Source organism: Clupea harengus, chromosome 6, assembly GCF_900700415.2.
Source record: "Clupea harengus chromosome 6, Ch_v2.0.2, whole genome shotgun sequence".
Lineage (NCBI taxonomy): Eukaryota > Metazoa > Chordata > Actinopteri > Clupeiformes > Clupeidae > Clupea > Clupea harengus.
This window is the reverse complement of record NC_045157.1, coordinates 20,539,782-20,564,336: the sequence shown is the minus strand read 5'-3', so window position 1 is coordinate 20,564,336 and position 24,555 is coordinate 20,539,782. Positions and strand designations below refer to the sequence as shown.

The 24,555-nt window shown below is 42.1% G+C and overlaps 1 protein-coding gene across 5 annotated transcripts; it reads right to left on the bottom strand.

Moving 5' to 3' along the window:
• Positions 1–275: 275 nt before the first annotated feature.
• Positions 276–22,451, bottom strand: ptprja (protein tyrosine phosphatase receptor type Ja). 5 transcript variants are annotated; one of them, XM_031569318.2, is made up of 31 exons: positions 22,101–22,451; positions 13,361–13,379; positions 13,028–13,222; positions 12,783–12,872; positions 12,293–12,562; positions 11,765–12,007; positions 11,350–11,622; positions 10,801–11,058; positions 10,419–10,673; positions 9,902–10,159; positions 9,532–9,786; positions 9,030–9,296; positions 8,053–8,313; positions 7,531–7,803; positions 7,084–7,353; positions 6,589–6,846; positions 6,003–6,272; positions 5,125–5,268; positions 4,802–5,003; positions 4,414–4,532; positions 4,159–4,246; positions 4,022–4,069; positions 3,870–3,878; positions 3,595–3,682; positions 3,224–3,314; positions 3,014–3,087; positions 2,755–2,889; positions 2,554–2,670; positions 2,052–2,212; positions 1,738–1,873; positions 276–1,561 (listed from the first exon to the last, which is right to left on the bottom strand). In XM_031569318.2, exons 1-31 carry the CDS (start codon positions 22,167–22,169, stop codon positions 1,406–1,408), a joined length of 5,352 nt encoding a protein of 1,783 aa, XP_031425178.1. In that variant the 5' UTR covers positions 22,170–22,451; the 3' UTR covers positions 276–1,405. The 5 variants fall into 5 exon arrangements, with proteins under 5 accessions (XP_031425178.1, XP_031425177.1, XP_031425180.1 ...); XM_031569317.2 differs by having other exon boundaries at positions 12,783–12,875; positions 22,101–22,450; XM_031569320.2 differs by lacking the exon at positions 7,531–7,803 and having other exon boundaries at positions 12,783–12,875; positions 22,101–22,449.
• Between the last annotated feature and the right edge of the window lie 2,104 nt (positions 22,452–24,555).

Genomic DNA, 24,555 nt, shown 5'->3' with positions numbered 1-24,555 from the left:
AGGTGTGACGTACAGCTACATAATTCAGAACAGTGTGTTGTCTGCTTCACGTATTACTGCTGGACTGGTAGCCCATACATAACCAAAGATACATAAAAGCACACATAAAGGACAGTAACCAACAGTATATTTAGAGAGGTGTGTTATTTAAGTCTACTCCACTATATGAACATGTATAGTTTTTCATCTTAAGCAGCATAATGCATTTCTCTTTTAGAGTTTAGCGTGAGAATAACAAGAGATTGAACTGTTTAAGGTACACACAACTTGAAATGTTTCAATTACATTTTTATGGAACAAGCACACACACACACACACACACACATTTATACAAAGATGTTGGTAATTACAAAACATACAGTAGTCACAGGCATAGTGCATACAAAATTACAACCCTTCCTTCCCTAATAAAATTAAGATCCCTTTTTTGAAAATGTGACAAAAGCATGTTCTCACGGTAAGGAAGAGAAAGTAAGAAATTACTTCGAAATAACAAATTACCATTTGAAATGACGGACAATGAAATGATGATTGAAATAATGTTACAATATGGCAGTGGAATGTATCAAAGTATACCTAAGCATGTAGGTAAAATGTCACATTTTTATATATGATCCATCATTGTTTTAACTTGTGCTTGATAGGGAAAACAGTTGTCTTTATAACTAAATGCATTATATTGTGAGGTAACCCAAATAAAGGTTGCGTGGCCTGCACCACCTCCAACAAGAACAGAATAAAGAAGGCTTTCAGTGCATGTAGGGTGAGGGTGGGGCAGGGCTACAGTAAGAGGAAAGTAACCGATAGAATGTAAGAAAGTGCTCATATTTGAGCAACAATATCATAGTCTATAAAAAATACATTCAAATATAGCATTTAAATCTGTTTAAATATTTAACAGCATCCTTAAAGATCAGCATTTATGCACAACCTAAAGCATATAATAAATGATGTCCTGAGTGCGATATATATTAACCAAAATAAAACTTTTGCATATTTATATTTGGATGACATGATGTATTGCACAAATAAAATGAGACAAATTAATTATTTTTAACATATATAAAAATAAATCATTTTGAAAGTCTGAAGTATAGCACACCTAATACATCTACAGTATCAATACAGTGTGTAAACTACATAACAGTACAAGAAATTACACTGATAGTACCTGGTTCATAGAAATGATCAAAACAAGCTAAGAAAACATAAGTGGTCTTTATGTATTGAAACGGTGCAATTCCTTCAAGAACTGCACATTCATACTTACAGTTAAATAAATATATAAATGAATATTTAAATGAAAATCCCTTCTATGGAAATTAAGACAATAGATAAGAAATAATTCAACTGGTACTTCAGCGGTGTCACAGAGACAGCCAAGCTTGCTCAGGGGCTGTGACACCTAGGCTTTGTGGTATCCATTTTTGGACTTCTTCATGGGTTCAAAGTTTTCATAAATAGTGAGGGCAGCGGTGTTCTGATAGATTAAATCCACGTTGGTGCCCGTCCTTGACCTGATAATGTCTATGGCACACTGATTCAGGAACACATACTGGTCCTGGGAAAAAAAGAATCACATCAGTTTTCAGTGTAACATTTCTAGGAGCTTCTACCATTCATCAGCTAAAGTCTCCTACTCAATGACTGTATATAGGTCCTCTATACACAGACTAACCCTGTATATACAGTTGATGTTCCTACTTGACAATACATACAGGAAGTCGTGTCACTCACCTCAGTTTGTACCATAAGCGTTCGGTGCATTCGGAGGTCATGGATGATTCCATAGATATCAACCAGCCCATCTCGCTCTATCTGGAAGATGAGCCGATCGATGGCAATGAATGTCCCAGTACGTCCCACACCAGCACTATGTGTTACAGGGGAAAAATACAGACTTCAGACTTTAGACCACAGACTCTCTCACATAAACAGGACTGAGGAAAGGTGTAGTAAATAGACAGTGAAGAAGATGAGTGAGTTAAATAGGGAGAGTAGCGGGGGGGTGATGGGGAGTTGGTGAGAGTTTCGTGCTGATGGCTGCTGACCTGCAGTGCACCATGGTGGGGGAGTGGCGGGAGTACTGGTCCATGTGCTCCCGCACCAGGTGTCTGAAGTTGATGAGCAGTTCAGTGGTCTCCGGCACGCCGTGGTCTGGCCAGGCTGTGAAGTGGAAGTGCCGCACGGCACGCGTCTCTGCCGTCTTCATCTACAGAGGAGCACAGGGCATGCTACAAATGCACTTTCACTTGCCGGGAGCAGTCCAAAGTCAATTATGATAACCCGTGCAATTAATGCTTTATAAAGTGCCTTCAGAAGTGCCAGAAAGCACTGAATTAATGAAATGACTAATCAGTTAAATTACGGTGTGAAAGTAAATAGGGCAATATTTAAAGTTTATGTCAAAATGGGCTGTTGACTGGAAACAAATTCAACCTAAATAACTTCATCAGGGTCTACGAAAAAAAAAAAAACGTCTCCAGTTGTCAGTGGAGCCCTATTGGTTCTGTGGTTGAAATAATATAAATAATTTCAATCGAAATAACTCACATTTTTGACATCAAAGTCCCGAATGGTCCAGTCCTCCAGAGGAAATTCAGAAGTCGTGGTCACAGTTATATTGCTGAAATGTTTAGACTCAGCTGGCCAGTACTCCTCACATTTCACCTATAGGACATTAATCAGGTTATATACACCGCTGACTTGGCTATAATAGAGTGTCAGTATGCGCCTGCATGGTCCACAGCTCACCCGTCCTTGCTCATTGCATCTGGTCAGCATGACCACCGTGTGAACGTTCTTCTCCCAGATCATCCTCCAGAAATCATTCACTGTACCAGGCAAGGGGCCCTGGGCCGCGATAAACTCCTTACGGGAGTTATAACCCTGGAACAAACACGCCAGCGCTCCCATTAACAATGTTCCTCAGTCGCAAACACGCAATACAAATATAAGAAATCAACAAGTTTAGATGAATGAATGAGTCCTTCACACAGTGAGGCATACATACAGGCATGTTGCTGGCATTGATGTAATCATCAAACAAACTGCCATGGACAGACATCTTGACCCGTGAGTTATCATCTATATAATGAACAGAGAGAGGGAGATTAGAAAAACACCAACAATTTATATATGTGTAATAACTTTTTAGTACTATAGGCATTGTGTGCATACAGAGGACACACAAACACACACATACACACTTATTCAGACTTACAGGGTAGCACATTGTTGTAGCGGTTCTTTGCTCTGTTTTCAGGGGCTAAAGCACTGCTCTTTGCCTGAGCAATACCCACAGGCTTCAGGTCCTATGCGTCACAGGGAAAGGACACAGTTACAGAACAATCATCTGAAGCCCAATTAGTATACTCTTATATGTTCTTTACAAAACCCATGTCAGATGCATGGCCTACAGTTCACAATGAATGACAAATGACAGTGTACACAGTTACATCTATTAGCAACATCTCCCTTAGAGTATCTTTGTACCACAATGGCCTCGAGCTACTGGACAACCAGCAGCATTTTTTTAAGTAAAATATGATACATGAAAGTTAACTATGACGGAAATGAGATCCGAGAACTCACCTCAAATTCCTCTGCGAAGCCACAGAAGGAGTCTGCTCTTTGCCTCCTGTAGTGAGCTTCATAATCCTCCACCTTTATAGGTTCACTTCTGTAAAAGCCAAGAAAACCAAAAAATAAGATCATAAATGTACAATAATTGTGCAATAAAATATGACTCTATATATGACATAATTTACACAGAGGGACAATCTTACAGTCAAGTAAAACCTGCTCAAACATGTTTGGAAATACCCAACATAGATCAGTGGCAGGAGTCCTTAGAGGGAATTACTTACACTTTGTTTCTGTAAAAATAAAAGAGGGATATTTTAGATTAGCAATCAACAATTGCCAAGTTAAAAAATGTAACAAATGTTTTCATGTTTTAATTAAATAAACAAATAACTAAATATGACCATAAGGGCCATGATTTCTGAACAAAACTGACCTTATGGAGTGGATGGGCACTCCTGGAGTGTCCTCTTTATTTTTCTTCCTAAAATTAAACATAACTCTTGTAAGATATGTCACATGATGGATCGTACATTTGCATACTGTTTCAAAGGTGCTGGTAATTACACAAACCTCCGTAAGCCGACAACAAAAATCATAGTGATGATGAGGAGAAAGACCACTGCTGCAACAGCACCTCCTATGGCTCCACCAATGACAGCTAGACACACAGAATGACAATGGCATAGTTATCTCCAAGTTATATGCCCTACACCTTAAACAATGTAATGTTTAAGTGATTGAGAGTGGAAGAAGGATGGCTATAACTGCCATTGAGCTGTTTAGGGAAACTGGTGATGCCTTTCGTTGGGCTCTAATAGTTGTTACCTGGATTTTCAGGTAGATATACTGTTGTCGTGTGAAACTCTGTGATTGAAAAGTATGAGTCTGTTGCTGAAATTAGTCCATTGTCTAGTTTCATCTGGGTGAAGATGACAACGGCATATCTGTGAAGGTGACAGAAAGAGGTACATGCCCATTACACAAACATTGGGTCATTTACAGAGTTCCATCACAAGAGGTCAATACATTTAGATACGTTATAAGATATTTGCATATAGGCCTGCAAATATGCTATACATGCAACCCTGAGAAACTATCAAGGAGATAACAACTGTATGATGTGCGGAATGCTAGATTACCGAGGACAATCTCCATTTGTTTTTAAATCTGAAGATCCAATGTCATTCTGGTCAGTCTGCCAGGGTGCTCTTACCTGTACGTCCCCTTTGCATTGAGTGGCCCGTTTACATATCCCTGCCACTGAGACCCATCTCCTATCACCACTGAGATCGTATCTGAGCTGCGACTTGTAGACGGGAATTCCTGACCAACAGCTAGGTATGTGTCGGTCTGTCCTGCTGTCCAGTCTGAAAAGGTCTTGGTCAGGTATTGGGTTGGCCCTCCACTTAATGACCCTTGTTGGGAAAATAACACATATATGATGAAATAAATAAAAACATAATGTACAAAGATGACAAAACGTAAAACTCAAACCAACATAAAAGAAGTTCCGAACATATATCTTGACAATCATACCAAGATCTGAGGTCAAAAGGATGGCATAACTGACTACAGGGCCGTGGGTGTCGTTGAAGAGGCTGGGGTTCAGCTGAAGAGTGAACTTGTCGAACTCTATGTCAGTCGCCATCACACTGCCTTCAGTGCTGGTCTTAGGAGGGACTACAAGAAGCACACAAATCGAGCAATCAGATGTGTATAGAACCATAAATGTGCATTTATGAGCATGTCCAGTCCTTGCAGTGCCATTTTATCTCACATCAGGACAGATAAGCTTGAGAGGTCCCATTTATCAAGCACACACAGTTATTGCTAACCAGAATGTATGTCTCTGTCACACTAAAGATTTACAGATTCCAAGAAGGTATATGAAGGTATACCCTATCAGCACAGTGTATATCCACTAAACTGGTCTTGTCTGTATCATGTATTTACCACTGGATGTCTGTATATATATTATGTACATCTACCAAATGCAGGCTATGTACAACACCTGTTGTTTCCCTTCCCCTTCTGCCACACAACCCTCCCCCTTCCCCCCTTCCTATCTCCACCCGGCCGACCTCAAGCAGATGGGTTCCCCCTTATGTGCTGTGGTTCTGCTTAAGGTTCCTTCCTGACTAACAGGGAGTTTTTTCTTGCCCGTGTTGCCATTGTGCTTGCACTAAGGGGGTTTCAGGCTCTGGGCTCTGTAAAGCGCCTAGAGACAATTGTATTGTTATGGCGCTATATAAATGAAATTGAATTGAATTGAATATGAGTATAAGAGTAACACCTCACATCTTGAGGCTCCATTGGTAGGAAGCTACTTATAAAATTGATGGACAAACAGATAGACAGACAGACAGACACACACACACACACACACACACACACACACACAAACACACACACACCTGTAATGCCAGTCTTGCAGGATATGCTTTTAACAGAGCTGTTCTTTCCACAGCCAGTGGTCAAGATGGCAACAGTATACAGGGTGTTGTAGTCCAGACCAGAGAAGTTAAAGGAGCAACTGGGGTTACATGTGTGAATGAACTGCTTGGAGTTTCCCAGCTCGATTTCAAACCCCATATTTGAGCCAGGAGGGTTAGCCCATGTTAGGCTCAGCATGGCATCAGTCCGGTTGGGCCCATAACAGTCTAACTTAGACACCACCGATGCAGCTGCACAGCACAAATACAGCATGGTTAGCATATGCTGACAGCAGTTGAAATATTCTCAGATGGCTTATTGCTGCAGACAAACTTTGAGGTCAAATGTAACAGGCACCAGGTGCAGATTTGACTTTACATGAACAAAAAAACATGAACAGACGCAGGAAAAAGGAAAATAAATATCAGTGTGTAAGAAATACAAATGATAATTTGTGCAACAAGGTCACTTTTACACTTTTCTCTACTAAAATAATTACAACTCAATTTCTACACCAGTGCCTGACAAGAACCAACTGAGCTCCACAGCTTCATGGCCAGTGCTCACCTGTGCAGTCAGATGTATTCACTAGAGCTCCTGCTGTGCCATCACCAGTGAGGGTCTGAACGCTAAAGGTGTATTTAGTTCCTGCACTTAAACCGCTGAAAGTGTATTCATTTAGCTGGGTGGTGTTAGTGGCTCCTCCATTGGTGCCACTGACCCTATACTTATATCCATCCTTGACGTCAGAGGGGGGGGTCCACTGAACTGTGATGCTGTTTGTGGATGTTGTGGACACGGTCAGAGATGTTACACTCTCGGGTTCTGCCAAAACAAGAGGACATGCACCAGAGTTAGGGGGGATGCGAGACTTCTTATCTATGTACACTTCCGTGTTCAATGGTTGAAGTTAACCTATCGTTGTCACCTGCCGCGGATAACACACTGAACAAAGAAAGGGATCAGAGAAGACTGATATTTTATCATCTCAAGTTTGACTGGTCATAAACCGTTTGCATGGAAGGTATAGTGTAGTATGTACTGGCAGTTCAAAAGCCTTACTTGTCGTCACATAGTACAGGTACACCGGTTCACTCTTGAGGTCCATCGGACCAATGGTTGACACAGAGATGTTGTAGGAAGTTCCAGAATTCAGGCCGGACAGGAGCCGGGTGGTGTTTGTGGTCATGGTTTCATTGCTATGAGCTCCAGTTTCATACCTGACAATGTAACTGAAGTTGGCATTGGTCATGTTTGGAGCACTTCCCCATGACAGTGTGATAGAGCCTGTGGTTTTGTCTATGATTCTTATTTCTCCAGGCTGGGTAGGATCTACAGGAAAGAACAAAACGGTTGAGTGAAGCTGACAGTTCAGACAACCAATCTCAGCTGATGTTAGTAATGTATCGTGAAGTTCAGCCAAGAAGGAAGCAAGATGTAGCTGACTATACAGCAATGATATTGTACATCTACTACAGACAATCCAATCAGTCCGGTTTGAGTACTCACAGGTTGCTTTGGTAACTGGATCTGACGGCTCACTGAAGGAACCACTGACTGTCGTAATGGTGACCGTATAGATGGTGGCGGGCAGCAGGTGTGAAAACGCAAGTGACAAATTTTGATTTGTGCTCTCATTGTTGCTAATGTTAACAGTCCGAATGGTGACTCCAGCAGTGGCCAAGGAGACAATGTACTTGTCAACACCCTTCACGGGGGTCCATGTCACATTGATGCCATTTGTGTCGACATGCGTGACTTCAGGAGAGACTTTAGGAGGCTCTGTGAGAAAATGAGGAAGAGTGAATGAAACAGAGCGCATGTGAGAGAGAGAGAGAGATAGAGAGAGAGAGAAGTGATTAAGAACATGCAGGAGAAGCAGAACTCCTTCAAGCTAAGCTATGTCCTGTGACTGAAAATCTGTCTAGGGTCAAAGGCAGCACATAGTCATGACAAACCACCAAAACAAATGAATAGTGAGCCCATCCTAAATTTAAAGAAAGACAAGCCATGAAAGACAAGCCTCCGTACTTGTGCTGTATGAGATGCTGACGGCGTCTCCAGCGATGTCATTGACCTGGCTATAAACAGTAGAGAAGCAGGAGATGCCTGGGCTCAGCCCTGTGATGTAGATGGCTTCTGCCTCCACTGTCAGGTTAGGCTGGGCCTTGCTGCAGTTGGTAGTTATGTAGTAAGACCCCTCTGGAGGGAAGTCTATGGGTCTGGTCCAGTTCAGGAATACAGCAGAGTCATTTTGTGTGATGGCTACTAACCCAGTGATGGGGTAGGGTTCTGGGGGGAAAGAGGCCCAGGCAGCTCATCAGTAATTCAGCGATGTCACACATTCCGCAAGGAAAGAAAAAATACCAGCAACGGCCTAATAGTAATGAAAAAACAGGCACTGCGTGCACACACAAACACACACACAAACAACAACATAATCCTTCAAGTGTAAATTCACCCCCAGCTCTGAGCCTAACTCCACCCACTGCATAATTTTGAAAAATTCTAAAAAGTTGGCAAGGGACTGAGGGGGCTCGTTAACATTCTTAAGATCAGAGGGGCTGATTAGAGGGCGATAACATGCTTTTTTTTGTATATTAATTTCGTGATGTTTTTTTATGTAATTTCGTGTAGATAAGTCCCGAACTGTGTCTCTTCATCAGCATCGGTTCAGGATGATTTTAAACAGTAGATGGCGTGTTGAGCCATTTTCAACCCATAAAATGCAGATTTTTATAAAAATGTTTTTGTCAATACTGACACCAGCATTGATGTGTTTCATTAAAGTTCAGTCATATAATTTAGTTCACAGCTCAAAAACTCATTTAAGCGGGCAGTACCTCTTTCAAAAACGTGTTGACTAACAAAAACATCTGCTTAAAATGCATTATATTGAAAGCCTAAACAGGTTACTGATTCACCCACTTAATCCAACGTTTGAAATTTTGATTCTGATATACCATCGGACATACAGATAGTGATGGAGCTCAGGGACCAGAACTTACTTGTGAGCGCGGTGATGGATTTGGCTGGAGCGTGAGTGCCACCTGCAGTTTGAGTGGTGACAGTGACATTGTACCTCCCTCCAGACTGCAGTCCCCCTACTGTTGCACTGGTGTCAGAGACGTTGAGCTGCTTAATCTGCGTCCCGTTGGGATAAGAAACATCCACCCGGTAAGAGTAGCCTTCCTTAGCGTCACTTTGAGTCCACTCCACCGTCACAGTCTCCATACTGATGTTCAGCCAGGTCAGCTCACTCACAGAGTTGGGTTCTGGAACGACACCAGGCCTTGAAATAACACTTCTGTGTCCAGTTTAACTATGTACGATTAACTTAAAGCACAATTTGGGACGTATAGTGAATAGGAGTGGCAGACAGAACTGAAAGGTCTCCTTTGCCCCCTGTGAGTGTAGCAAAAACTGCAGAAAAGAGAGAGAGAGAGAGAGAGAGAGAGAGAGAGAGAGAGAGAGAGAGAGAGAGCATGCTGAATCTGTACTGAGACTCACTGGTGTACTGCTGGGTTGTGACCGCTGTGCTCTCATAGCCAAGTGCACCCACAGTCTTCACTGTGAAGCTGTACTGAGTGCCTGAGAGCAGGTTATTCACGGTGATATTGTCATCCTTAGTCAGACTTTGAGTGTTTTCATAGGACACAGTAAAGCTGTACTCTCCCACATCCATATCTAGAGGCCTCTCCCACTTCAGACGTATGGAGCTGTTGGTGTATTGCTCAACTTGCAGCTCCCTCGGAGGGTTGGGATCTGAGGATGGATGAAAAAGAAATATTTTTGCAATAAGAGGGAGTAAAGACACCTAACATACCTAAAGTGTGTTTGATTTGGACTGCTAAAACATGTTGGTCTTAGTGCAACTTACATGTGGCATTCTTGACCATATCTGACACCTCCTGGAATGGTCCACTTTTGGTTGTCACGGTGATTGTGTAGTTTTTGCCCGGCCGCAGGTTTTCGAAAACCACCTCCTGATTGTTCTTCTGGCTCACATTTTGGATCAGAGTTTCCTTTTGTTTTATGGTGATTATGTACATCTTTACATTCCCACTGGGTTTGACCCAGTTGACTGCCATGGTTGAGTTGGTTCCAATCGCAGTCAGGCCTGTTGCTTTCCCAACGTCTACAAAAGGTCAACACAGGTCAGGAAAACACTGCATTTGAATCCGTTCAGTGCAATTGCAGACAATCTTACAGGCAAAAGCCTGGAGGCCATTTAATTGGACCTCGACCCTTCAAACGTCTATCTCTTTCATGGTGTGTGTGTACACTTTAGCTAACTTTGGCTAATATCTAAAGTTCCAGTTTGACAGAAGTGTTAAGTCAGGTCGAGAATCGAAAGATTAGGTGCAACAAGGTGTGACAAGAAAATGGGTTCTTACTTGTGAATGAGGAGGCTACAGAGGGCTCAGATGTCTCGCCATAGGCTTTGGTGGTGACACTGAATGTGTAATCGGTGCCAGGTTCCAGGTTCTCAAAGGTTGTGCTGTTGTCAGAGGTGCTTTTGCTCTGGCCCTGCGCATGTACAAGCAGTGCTTCATATGTGTAAATCCCTTTATCGTCTGGGTGACTCCACGTGAGGAGAATCTGGGTTGTGCTGACAAACTGTGCAACGAGATTGTCTACACTCTTTGGTTCTGAAAAAAAAGAAAAAATCTTGTTAAGTCAAGAGTCAAAAGTAAAAACCATAATAACCTTCTCGAAACTGATGAATAAAACGTTCAGGTCTGCTTTTCAAATTGTTCATTAAAAAATACAACTCACTTGTATAGCACAAAATATATGCAGGCAGCCCTTGGAGATCAGGTATAGTGGTTGTGACACTGAAGTTATATGCAGTTGCAGGTTGAAGGCCTGTCAAGTTAGCAGTGTTTCCAGGCACATTCTGGTCCGTCTGCGTGGGAGAGATTGTTTGGACCCTGTATGAGTAGTAACTCTGATAGCCAAGAGGACTGTCCCATTCCAGTTCCAGCAAACTGGTGGACACAGAACGGCAACGAAGGTTCCCCACAGAGTTGGGCACTGTAAAAACCAGACATGAGTAAGGAGCTTATCCGATGGCAAAGGAAAACCTAAATAACGCAGGGGAGACCAGATATGGCTGTAACATTCACGCAGACTTTAACCAAGCCAAACAAAACTGAACAAAAAGATGATAAATGTTTAAACAATTACAATTGAAAATATCCCTCATCACTAGGGATTTGTTTTTGTTTCTGGTGCCAGTTTAACATCCCAGCTTTAACAATGCCAAATCAAGCAATTTATATGGCTCAATCTCGTGGAAGCAAGAAAAAATTATGTGAAACGTACAAGTGTATTCAGTCAGAGAGACAATGCTGCTCCTCAGGCCTAGAGCTCCTATGGTCGACACGTTGATGCTGTACTCTGTCCCCGAGGATAAACTGGACAGTGTAACAGAGGTGCCCGCTTCAGTGACCTGCACCACCTGCGATGAGCTAGAAGAGTATGATGCATTGTAAGAGAGTGGTGTGACTCCACTCATCAGGAGAGGAGTGTTCCATGTGAGTGACAAGGAAGTGTTGGTCCTGTCAGCGATGCTGACAGCTTCTGGTGGGTTGGGCTCTGAGAGAGAGAAAGGGGAGAGATAAGGAAGAGAGAGGAAGAGAAAAAGAAGGATAGGGTGAGACACACACAAAAGAGGGTGATAATTATTTCCGGGCACTTCGACAGAAGGACTGTGGGTATCACCGAGACCTCTACTTACCGGTAGCCAACTCAACTGTGTCTGAGGGGGTCCTTGCTGATCCAAGAACTGAAGTCACATTGCATCTGTATACCGTTCCAGGTCTGAGATTTTCAAACAGCACCGGTGGCGACGTTGTGCTTTTGTTCTGCCCACCGAGGTACACCACATACTCTGTCACACTGCCCTCGGGCCTGCTCCAGGACACGTTCAAAGAGCTGTTCCCCTGATCGATGGCCTCGATGTTTGTAGGCACTCCTGGGTCTGTAAAAAAAAAAAAAAACATCTTGAGAAGCCTTAAAAACAACAGACGACCTGCTGAAAACAACACCAGTTAAACAACACCAGAAATGATAAACAACAGGTCTCCTGTTTCAGAGGAGATCTCTGGTAGTTTGGTGACACGCTGACATGAGTTCATCAGGCTCTTTTTATCAACAGCCGAGGATCTTTGCCACTGGCTGGTAATGCACCAGGCTACAGTACTAAGAGTACGAAAGACCCCAGTACACAGGCGTCACTGAGATCAAGATCGAAATGAGAACTTACTGGTTGTCACTGGCTTGGGGTCTGAAGCGTCACCAACAGTCAGGTTATCAGCTGCAACTGATCTGACCCAGAATTCATATTTAGTGCTTGAGCTCAGTCCTGCTACCACGGCAGAGGTGTTACTGGTGCTTTTGCTTCCGTTCACACCATTCTCTTTATTTTCCCAAAGCACTCTAAAGAAGGGACTTTTGCCCTCCCCTTTGTCCCAGCTAAGAGACACGGATTCAGACGTGACCAAAACGATTGTTAAGTCGAGGATGACCTGTGGGCCTGTGTGTGTCAGAAAGCGGGTGAGGGTGAGGGTGAGGGTGAGGGTGAGGGAGAGAGAGAACCTGTGAGCTCCTGCTGGTCAAGGGGGAAATATGATGGCATCATCATAAAAAATGACTGAATGTGCTGAGTCAGGCCTTTCGACCCGACTCATGCGTGGGTGTGTGAGTGGTGCTGGTGGTAGAGTGGCTTTGCCCTAAGGAGACAGCGAGCAACTTACGTGTGGTGACTGATGTATTTGTAACAGGATACCCTGCCCAGGTGACATTCACGGTTGTTGTGTTGATGTGCGTGACAGTAGGACTGACCGCTTCTGTGCGTGCATGAGAAGGATGTGGGAAGGGGGAAGAGGAGGCAGGTGAGATTTTTGAAGCAAGTCCTTTTTCGTGAGGACTCACGACATGAGTCAGAACATCACTGAGTACAGTCATTGTAGGAAGCTGAAGGAATGACATGCAAACTTACGTGTTGTGAAGTTGGCGCAGCAGTCATTGGTGCAGTTGATAGTTAAGGAGTATGTGGTTCCTGGCGTCAGTCCACTCACGACTATATTTGTCCCCGTCTGGTTGAAGGTGGTATTGTGAACATAGCATGTGGTATCTCCTGCGTTTATTGTGATTTCCGTAGTGGTGATGGAAGCTTTATAGTTACAATACGTGCCTTTACAGCAAGGAGAGAGGGAGGACTGTTAGTTGTTTGCAAGAGAGAAGTATAATGTAATACACATAATAGCAGGAATTGATCAAGACCATATGGAAGACCATTTAGATAGGGCAAATGTGGCTGTCACGCACTTACATTCTTGTGTATGTGAAACCTGAAAAAAAAAAAAAATGGAAACCATGTAAATCTATTGCATATTTGACACTACAAATAAAATGACATTTCATTTGACAAGTGTAAGGCAAGTAGGCTGTCATTTAAACAGATTAACTGAGCAACCAGCTGTACCCTGTGTTTATATACGCCAATGCTTGCATAATTTCAGTTCAGTTTTCAGTGCTGAAGAGTAGTGAACTACATGTAATTAAACTAGTAGTTTACTAACATGTATTTTTGCAGTAGCTTGCTGGTAACTCGACTACATTCATATTGTGATTCAAGTAGTTAAATTATTTTTTGTGTTAACAACTGAAACTGCAAACAATTTTGGGGCATACAAAGAAAGGAATAATATTTTTGTTTTAATTTACCATTGCTTGTCTACTGTAATTTAACCGTCTTTAACCAGCCAACCACTTCCGCCTTCATCCTGACCGCTGTGAAAGCATGCCCAGGCCTCCACCACACACATGACCTTTGTGTAGTACATGTACAAATGGGCGGGCATGGCTCAGTGCTCACACAGCGACAATGTCATTATGGATAAACTTCCCGAATCTCCATGGTCATACTTCAGCAAACACATGATGTTGACTACCTCCACCGACGTTTCACCTGGCTAAATGGCTAAGCTTGCTTGGTGCAATTACCCCCACCTGCACTCTAGTTTCAGGAAGGCAGGTGTCTGACTGATGGACATTGTATACAAAACCAAAGCTGACATTCCTTGGACTGTCCCGTGAATAGAGGGATTTTTGGGGGGTTTATGAATGACCTGTGAACAAAGGCACTTTTGCAATAAACTCAATAGTCAATAGTCAAGGCATGTGACTTTTTTGTATTATATTTTGTATCAGCATCAGTGGACTATGGTCAAATCATGCTATGCATTTTAGGGTTTGCAGGTTTGCTGAGGAAGAGAATTCTTTTGAACCAGAGCAAATGTGTGTAAATATTTGCCTTCAAATGGAACCGCCTGCTACATTGAGCCTGGCAGTGTATTTGCAGATCTGCCCAGTTATTTTGCATCTCTGCATTTCCTTCTGGAAAAACCTTTTCATGTTATCTTTTCAGGGTAAGTTTCAGAGACCACATCATTAGTTATATTTGCAACAAACACAAAATAAGATTAAAAAAAAAACAGAAAGGGTAAGCAAGCATAAGCATAGAATGGCTTTCTGAAAGGGCACATAAGCAAAGAATGGCTTTACCAAAGGCCTCTTTAATCTATCAAATTTTCGCAGAACAGAGAATAACATTATATATAGTCTACAGCTGAACCACCAAGCTTCCCCATTCTGAATGTGACGGTGTAAGACACCACACGGCTTCCTTCCCCTTTAAGCAGTAAAAACTGAAAATTCTCACATACAAATAATCACAAGTGTAATTCTACGTGGTTTCTGCCACGCAGCTTTAGTTGCAGCTCTGTGCACCACAGACACCAGTCTCATACAACCACTATAGAGGCTGAGGCTTATCCTTGAGCTCACTCTGCTGGGGGCACTGAGGCCATTACTGGATCCATCATGCCACTGAAGAATATTTGTGTTTTTCATATACTTACAACGCATGTGAATCAGTTTTTGCTATGGGAGACGTGTGGTGTTGAAAGAACGGATCAAGGAGCGATGTTAGAAACCTAAGGAAGCTGCCTTTGGAAGACAAAGTGATGCAAGGCCAACACGGAAGAGACTTACACTACGCTATGGAATCTCCTAATCAACCCTCCTTCTCTCTCTCCTTCATAGTGTGTTGCGTGCGCTTCAGATCTGTTGCATAGAATAAACCAACACCCTACCCATCAGACCGACATTCCATTGAGTCCTTTGCAAAATCTTGCAACCGCCACTAACTTCAGAGCTAAAATAGCGTCTATTATAATATAGTATAACAGTGGTGTTTTCACATGAAATCCGTCAAAACACGCCAATCTTTCACCACCAACACAGCAAACACAGCTAAGATACCAGAGGAAACTCAGTTAATAAGCTAGTGGCCTGTGTGCTTAACATCAATGGCATTACAAAGGTGAGGGAAAGGGAAATAAGGTAACGAAATTATTCTTCATGTTGGGCATAGAAAGAATTATAGACCAATTTGAAAGATGCACAAAATAGGGGTCAGCATATAGCTTTGTTCCTGTCACATGTTCATGTCTTTCACACTTCCCTATACAACACAAAACCCACCAATACTTTCACATGCCTTGAATTTCCCACAGTAAGCGGTCACACACCATACCAAACAAACAGAAACCATTGCAATATTTTGTTGCTGTGTAAGTCAAAAACTCTCCAGCAGCTCTAGGTGGGCAGAAGTGTCACACACAGTAGTGACTTATTAAGCATTTGCTCTACATTTGGAGTCCAAGGTCGAGCAAGTCAACAAACAACAGAGAGGAAAAACAATGAATTAAAAACATGAAAATGTTGTGTTCTGTGGTGAGAACCATGTATTTCACAGTTTTCCTTCAGCAAAAAAACACAGACAAAATCTCTGAGCTGACTGACCATCCTGAACGTCTCACTCAGATGTCAAGTGTCACTGGTTCAATCAACCTACACCAATCCAGATAAACAGCTGTGAGGTTGAAAGAATACTCTTCCTTTCGCTTCTGTCAGCTACAGAAGACAGAGCACACTCTGTTCACTCACAGGCCCTGACCACAGGCTGCTACTGGGGCTTCACAAGCCTGAGGTTGAGCTCAGAGGGAGGCTTATCAACCGCTCAACAGCTGCACACAGGAAAGGGCCCTAGACCAGTCAAGGGTTTGCCCTTTTCCCCTAGACAACACAGGCATGACATTAACAACAATGCCAATTCAACTCTATTTTTAACTTTTTTTTAAAGGCTGTACATGTACAGGACATGTAAGCTCTGAACGCATCTGTTCACTTGGTATAGGCCATCCTATAGCTGTGTCGTACCTCCAGGCAGTTTTATTCCATGTCATAAAAAAAGACATCTGCAACCTGGCCCACTGATGCGTGACTTAACACGCCCGTACACCAGCCTTGTTGTCTCTTGGATAGGCTTCGGAATGAGGCTATGGTTATTAGGCATAAGTGTTGATGTAATCTTACTGTGGTACACAAAAGCAGTGGAAGGGCACCATTATTTATTAACTATTATTTTCATACTCAAGCAACTGCTGTTTGCAGACCTGCTGATTTACATATGCACCTCCTGTGGACGGCCCCCAAAGAGCACACAGAGGAAAACGGTTATATCAGAGGTGAATTTGCTCATGGTAGTCGACGCTTAAGGCTAGTCATGTGTGACGAGTACCACAGCATACCTCAAGCTACCATATGCAAGACCAGCTAATTAAGCTAATGCTGTTTAAAAAACTAACATTACTGCTCGTCCTCTGTTCCCACTCACTGTTCTCCCGAGCGCCTGCATTCTGTTGTGTAACTGACATCATGGAAACCTGGACTCCTTTGGAGTTGAGACTAGTTTAAGAGAGGCTCACTCATCAAGCTGCCCGTACTGCTCAATGAGCCTCACTTCCGCTACCCACCACTGTAAGACATGCTCCTGAGACTAGAGACTATTTGATTATTTCCACATTAAAATGGGAGTAAACTGATTAAAAACTTTTTAACCAACATCAAAAAACCAATCTTACGTCAGATAAGGTTTGAAAAGAACATTTTGTGTAATTTCCTCAATATGTTGACCAAGTGTTATTATTCCATTGTGGCCACATCAAGTCCAGGGCAGACTGAACGGTGGATTATGACTATGCTTACATTGAGCAATTTGCACAGTTCCCCTCCCATGAGCCAAACGTATGCGTCACTACGGTTATTGTTTACCTGAATGTGAGTTCTGAAGGTGGTTGGCTTAAGAAAGGATTGCTATGCAAGAAATAATAGTACACACCTCTAGACCACACTCAGTTTTCAAAAACACAACAGTAAGTCTAAAGCAAATATAATGAGCTTGGAATGAACAAAAAACCTGCCCTCTTGTCCTTGTTAATAATTGTCTTGGCTAATGCTTGACACGATAACTGAATAGGTCCGTTTTCTGAGAAACTCAACTCACTGGCTCTCTGATTCTTTAGCTAATGTTACAAAAACATGAAAAATCCAATAAACAGGAGAAACAGCTTGTGAAATTAAAGTCTTCATTACAGGCATGTTCCGCTTTCCTAAATCCATTTGATAACCTCAATTATAGGAAATACAGCTGATGTTTACGTCTAAACTCGTCTCTAGACACGGTCCAGTGCATCTTGTAAATGCTTGGCTGTTGTCTATTAACAAGAGTCTGTGGTATCTTCAGGTCAGCAGTGTTTCCTCTAATGACAGATCCAAGTTCCTTGGACCGAACAATAAACAAAGGCTTTCTTGAACTTTTACTTTCCGCATATAACTGAAACACACGATGATTTATATGAGAAATACAATAAAAACATACGCCAACAACACATTCTATGAGTATGATTAATTTCTTCAGACACACTTAATCTGCCTTGGTTTGGTTTTGCTTTCTATTGAACAAAAGTAAAGCTCCCATTCAGGTCTTCAAAAAAGATAAGCATTCGAATGTGGAACATACTTGGAATGAAGCACATTTACAGTAACTTCTTCTGTTTGACCCTGGTTTATAACAGATTACAAGAACTGAAGTAAATTGTAGGCCATAAGGCCTTGACTCTAAGGCCCTTATATGACCTGGAAAGATAATGTTTTTAACTAATCCTCTAACAGGGCGTATTGGAGATTACTGCTTTCAAATGATGGCACACCTTATCTATTTCTTAATTCTGTTGATACCTTAGATGGGATATTTTCTTAAGTTCTGGAAAGGGATGATGCCGCTGATAAGAGATCAAAGGGGCCCTAGCCTGCTCTGTGTGTTTGTCACGAGCTGGCACTGACCGCAGGGCTATCCTCCACAGGACAGACAGAGAACTCCTCAGGCCTCCTCTCGCCCACATGGCCTGGCCCAGCCACTGTATCGCCAGAGCCATCTTGGGCTAGGGAAATAAGATGTGATATTTGGCAGTGGAGCTGTTCCCTTCTTGTCCCTCTGCCGGGCCTCTTACTAACTGCAGATCTCTATCGGCCATAATTGTATAACCGATCAGACCCCTACTTCCTGCTCGGGTTTCAGTGCCCAGCACAGTTAAAAGGGACATGCAAAAATACAGTACAGACCTGCAGACTTCACATTTGCATGGTGGCAGTAAAAGAGAACAGTAGGGGGAAAGACAAAAAAAAAACATTCGTTCCTCTATCCAATGTGCTCTCTCCCAAAAGGCAGATCAGTGGACTGTCTGACTCCAAAACTGATAAAGTCACTGATTTGTCCTACCAATTAAATTGTACCGGGGTGATAACAAGCCCACTACGTCACGCCTGCTTGGCTGTGTGGGTGTTTGGTTGAACTCGAGACCGCGGCTGGGAAGTTGTAAAGTCTGCTGCATTGGCAAAAAAACGTGACGTGCGATTCCATAGCATTAAACTGAGATTTTTACTCTCGAAAATGAATCCGAGACGAAAATAAATTGCTGGCTAACAAACTGGTGTTTCGTTGATGCTAAAGCTACTTCCTAAAACTAGTTTTTAGCTAGGCTATTCTTATGATTCTAAGGTTAGAAAGACAAAACCATTTTAGTGACACTGCTTTGAAGAAAAAACAGACTCCGAAATGCCAGCGCTGTCAGTGTAGACTACAGAAAATAATCTCACTAACGGTCAGCATAAAAAATCTGCTAATTGTGCCATAAACAATCTCTGCAACAGCAACCTGATTGAAATGGTCTGACCTTTTTAGTTAGTACTGGCTATTTTAAATAGCCACTGCTTCTCTTCCCTGTTCTAAGGCACACAGGATCCAGGCGTTCCAACTCCACACAATGACAGCATTGAGCAGTGCAAAAGAATGGATTCACATTTCCATGGGTCATGGTTACTGGAGCTCTTTGTGTTTGGAATTAACATGTAGAATTCGCAAAAAATGTTTGACCTAATTTATTACTGGACCGCTGGAAAAAAATATGTGTATTAGAGGGGGTCCATTGTGAGACTAGTCATTTAACCAGGCACTCACTTCACTCATCCTACGAGAGGCCAAATTTCGTACCCCTTAAAAGTTCAACGAAAGGATGAATCATTGGGCATCATGATATACAGGTGCAGCAACACTAGATTTAAATCTATGTACTTAACACAGAGATAACAATAGTCATTTTCTGTCAGGCAGCAGATTTGAGTATTGTTTCAGAGAAACAGGCCATATCCCATTGCTCTTGATTTCAATGAAATCTTTTCAGAGGGTGAAACTCATATGGATAAGAGGATTGAGTTACATGCCCAGTACAAATAACCTCAACAGGAAATGAAACTGTACTGTGTGGCGCAACTGCCAAATTTAAGCATGTCGTGTATGCACTTTATGCATTCATGCATGCAAGTGCTTATGCAAATGTTGCCTGAAAGTATGCAGGACTTCACATGAAGACAAAGCTAAAGTCCTCAAATTCACTCCCAAATGTCAGAGTATTGTGTGACACAAAGGGGACCCGCCTACATAGGGACTGTAAGGCCTCAGCACTGTTTAAGAGGAATAAGGAAAGCTGCCCTTTCCTTGTTCCGAGACAGTTGTGTGATGAGGAGATATCCACGTCACAATGTTCCCCTCGTTTAGCAGCCTATCAGTTGATTTTGCCTCGACTGGCTGGGAGTCAATTTCTCAGGACATGTATGCAAAATGTTGTACTTTCCCGAGTCATTACTTGCTGAGTCGAGGGTTAAAAAAAACACACAGCACAGTATGCATTGCTACAGAAGTGTCCTCTATTCAAACACCATACAAGTATGGAAATCATCCACATAATGCTTTTCGTCATCTAATGTTGCTGATTAAAACAGTAATATATTTATTGTATTAATTTGTATAGTTTTGTATTGGACCCAAACTAACTTAAAATCTAATATTGAACATTCATTCAAAAAATATCACTGTTAATCAAATTAAAGTGTGGTCACTAATTTAAGATGCAGGAACATGCGTTACACTTTAATGTTAAAACTAGATTAATGGTGGATTCCCTGCTATGTACTTCGTTTGTGCACATCACAAGCCATGCTATTGCGTGTCAACTCTCTGTCCTGCAGTGACAGAGGTGTCATAGATATGGGTGCTTGTTACAGATTGAAAGGTCAGCATCAGAGGTTAAATGGGGATTTGGGGACAGTGACGTTGAATGCTGGCAGTCTTCTAATCTTTACCTATCAGATACCTGTACGTCCCCCAAACAATTGGTAGGACTCCAACACGTTGTCATGTCTGTGAGGACATCTGTTTACCCAAACGTATTCTGCAAATATGTAGGAGTGAAATAGAAGCATGCCGTCCTCATCTACCACACTTGCTAGACTTTTTTAAAAGTCTGATTGAGAGGTTTTGTATTAGCGAGCATGTTTGTAGCTATGTTGCAGGTGGTAAACTAGAGTAGTATGTGAGAAGAGCCATCACTAATTCACTCAGTGAATTTCTCCATCATGTCTGGATTGAGAGAGATTAGGTATGCATTTTTAAAGGCAATATGACTGACTATAGGTCCCATCTTGACCTCGAAATGAGAAGCCATCCAACACACAACATGGTCTACTTCATTGAAGTTTTCATCTTCAATGAAGTAGACCATGCCTTTACAGTGAGCGACCTAAACCACTAACCAAACAATGTATAAACTAGACAACACCAGGTCTGACAGATTTGGGTGTGCAGTACCACCTCAACTTCAGGAGTTATGATGCATCTTCACCGTAACCCACCAAAGGGCCTCTCAGCCCAATGAAGATATGAAACCACCACCTCCAGAGATTTGCATAGATATGGTGAACTTCTGGTTAACAATTCACTTCATGGAAAATATCTATTGTTATCCAGGCTACAGAATTTGAACAGACAATTGTGTAAAGCATAATGCATGTGCATGCAAACAAACACACGGCACAAACAAAGCAGTGAGCAAATAGTCTATTTACATTTGAAAATATGCTGTCTAATAACTGTTATAGCTGTTATAGTTTTATGGTGCATTCATGAGCCTGTCTGTCAATACCATGGTCTACTTGTCATTATGTGAACACTCTCAACTTGGAAGTGGGAAGTTCCGAAATGGGAACACAGCTGCCTGAGCGTATCAATTTATTTCCGACCACGCAATGTGATACAACAATGATTCAGCAAAGAAAGGGGAAATGTGTGAGAGAGGGGGATTGATTATCAGAAAAATCACCCTGGATGGGCCAGCTGTCAATCTGGGCGGCACTGGCCCACCCTTGCCCTTATGTGGCCCCTGGTCGGCCGTTAGATATACATACATATATATACACTTAATTGAACAGGTAAGTTGCACAGGTAATATGTTGACTATAAATGATGCTGCAGTGCATTGACATGTAGAAATGAAATATGATGCCAACGCCTAATGACTGATCCCCATATGAGATTTTAATATAAGCCTACCCTCTAATATAACTAGGTAAATGAACAGGTTGATATCAAGATCACAGCACAAAACATGACATCAGAAAGGCTTCACATTTGTAGTTAACTTGTTCACAACAGTAGGCTGCTATACAATATAGTTACCTGTAGCAACAACAACAGCCGCGACTGCCGTTAGCAAAGAGACTGACCAGAGAGTCTCAAAACTCAAAACTAATTTTAAAAGCTCATTACTTACCTTTACAGTGGCACACAGTAAGATCACAGCCTTCAAGAACACACAGGCGAATAATTGTAAACGCCTCATTGTTGAGGACAATAACTGGTCATGCAAGTTACTCGGTTTGTCCGACCATGTCTGACAGACGCAGATTTCTCTTTATTTTCTCCTGCCGTGTCTTCGAAGCTAATGAAACTCTTCTAATACGAAAATCTGAATGAGACTGGAAGCTCTGTGACTCAGGTGATCATTTCCCCGCAAGAGGACACAGGATTGTTAACAGAAAACTTTCGGGTGGAGCAGACTGGAGGAAACTAATGACATGACCACCAACTTTTGAAACTGAGGGACTTCAGAAAGCCGGTGGCCCGCCCCTTTAGCACTTCAAGGTCGCAGGCTGCTTAGCACAAGAGATTTGTTAACCCATTTAAATCTACAAAGATACATTTCACCGTATCTCAAACTTTCCGTGTCTTTATGACCCCCCAACAAGAGGCATGGAAAACGGAACGATTTGATACCTTCTACAATATTAGACTAAATTAAATAAAGACCTGTTCATCCAGCATACATACAGTTGTTTTTAACTTTAATGTCACCATGCCAACACTTTATTTGTTTACTTAAGGATGGCAGTGGTGGTAACGTGGAAAGTGTTTTGTTCAAGGAATTGAAACATTGACAATGTAATCCCTTATGTCACTTTGTAGACACATGCCTATTTTGTAGAAAGGCTATCATGTAAATAGAATTTAAAGCCTACTCCTAATATACTGTCTGTAGCCTACTGTCATTGTAGTTGTATAGTGTTTTATTTATTTTTAGGGATATAAGGCGAGTATTAAAAGAAACAAGTAGGCTTTTTACTGGAAATTTAAGAATTGTATGAAAGTGTTCAGAAATGCCCATCTAACTGTGGTTCCTTGATGGTAGATGGCAAAAACCTATACTTCATGGTCCATTTTGGCTAATGTAAAGGATGTCAGAATTGTGCACTTTCTCTTAACCATAACCTATGCAAAACAACAAAACAAAACATTTACTCTAGATGTTTCTATATATGAGACAGTACAATTTCTTTGGTGAGTTTTACAACCAGGAGAGCAGAAAGGAGTTGGCAAAGAGCTTTTCAGCCAGACTAAGCCCTCAAAATGTCCCCTCAAAGATTGCCATTGTCTTGTAAAACACCACAAGCGATATATGCTTCTTGCTGTGCTTCTGATTAGAACTTCCGGTGCTTTCAACTCCCCCAGTCTATCTCCACATGCAGACAAACAGATACACTTTGGTTAACATGAGTGATGACAGTATGCTCCTAATGTCTGAGAGCAACAGTGTCTGATCATTCAGATTAAGAGTGAAGTTAACTCACGTTAGCTCACCTCACCACTCATTTCTCAATGAACCTGAAAACACCACAGTAATCCACCGTCCTACAGTAGCTAATGGCCATCATCAACATGTGGTTTCAACAAGTTTTTGTCTTTGAATGTGGCATGTTAGTGAGTGTAGCCCATTTTTCTCTGTTCACCCTATTTGGTCATTTCCAATTCAGTCGGGGAAAGTTCTGCATTCGAGAGTGCTAGTTAAGGTGGAATGCTCACTGTAAAAACTGTAAATAAATGTATTTGACAACAAGGGGAAGACGATACATTTCCACTCTTGCTACTCTGCTGCGCCTCTCACTTAACTGCCTCCAACACTTTACTTGCCTCAACTGAGATAACCACAAAGTGTTTGGCATGGTTCCTCTTCCTTGTTGTCGCCCTTTACAAATAAACACGCTGTATAATAATAATATGTGACACCCACAGTGAATCTGTGACTTTGAGTGTGTGAGACTACAACATGAGTAGACGAGTAATCATAATACGCAGCTCGTCTTTTTCTTTTCTTTTTTCTATTCTCTGGCCTTTCTCTCTATGACTCACCTTACGCTCTCTGTGCCTTTCTGTGGCTTTCTGATATTCAAGCCAGAATTAGTTATGAGACAACTGACAGTCTCCTCGGAATGACCCAGTCTCACATTGTATCAGGTCTGATATGAACTGCTGAAGAACTGTGCCTGCCACAGCTGAGAGTCTCTGGAGTTTGGGTGGGACAGCAATTAGAGTTTGCTATCTCTCCCCCCCCCCCCCCCCCAAGTTAGGCTCACAAGGCCACTCATACTGTAAACAACAAAGCTCCTAAACCAAATATCACCCTCCCCTTCAGGCTCTTGCACTAAGGAAACTGAGCTCTCACTCTTTTTTAAATTGGGCTGGGGATAAAAGGCGTGGATTTAGGCCAGGGATGGGGACATTTTCTCTCGATTATGAAGCAAGTGAAACTGACTGGTTACAAGTCTTTTAAAACGAGTTTGTTATTCAAATTAAGATTTCAAAGCCCAGTTCTCCTTTTTCCACTGAGATGAGCTGTACAGGCATCTGTTGAAGTTCCTTTATTTTGTTCCTTAAGTGCTCTTGCACTTTTG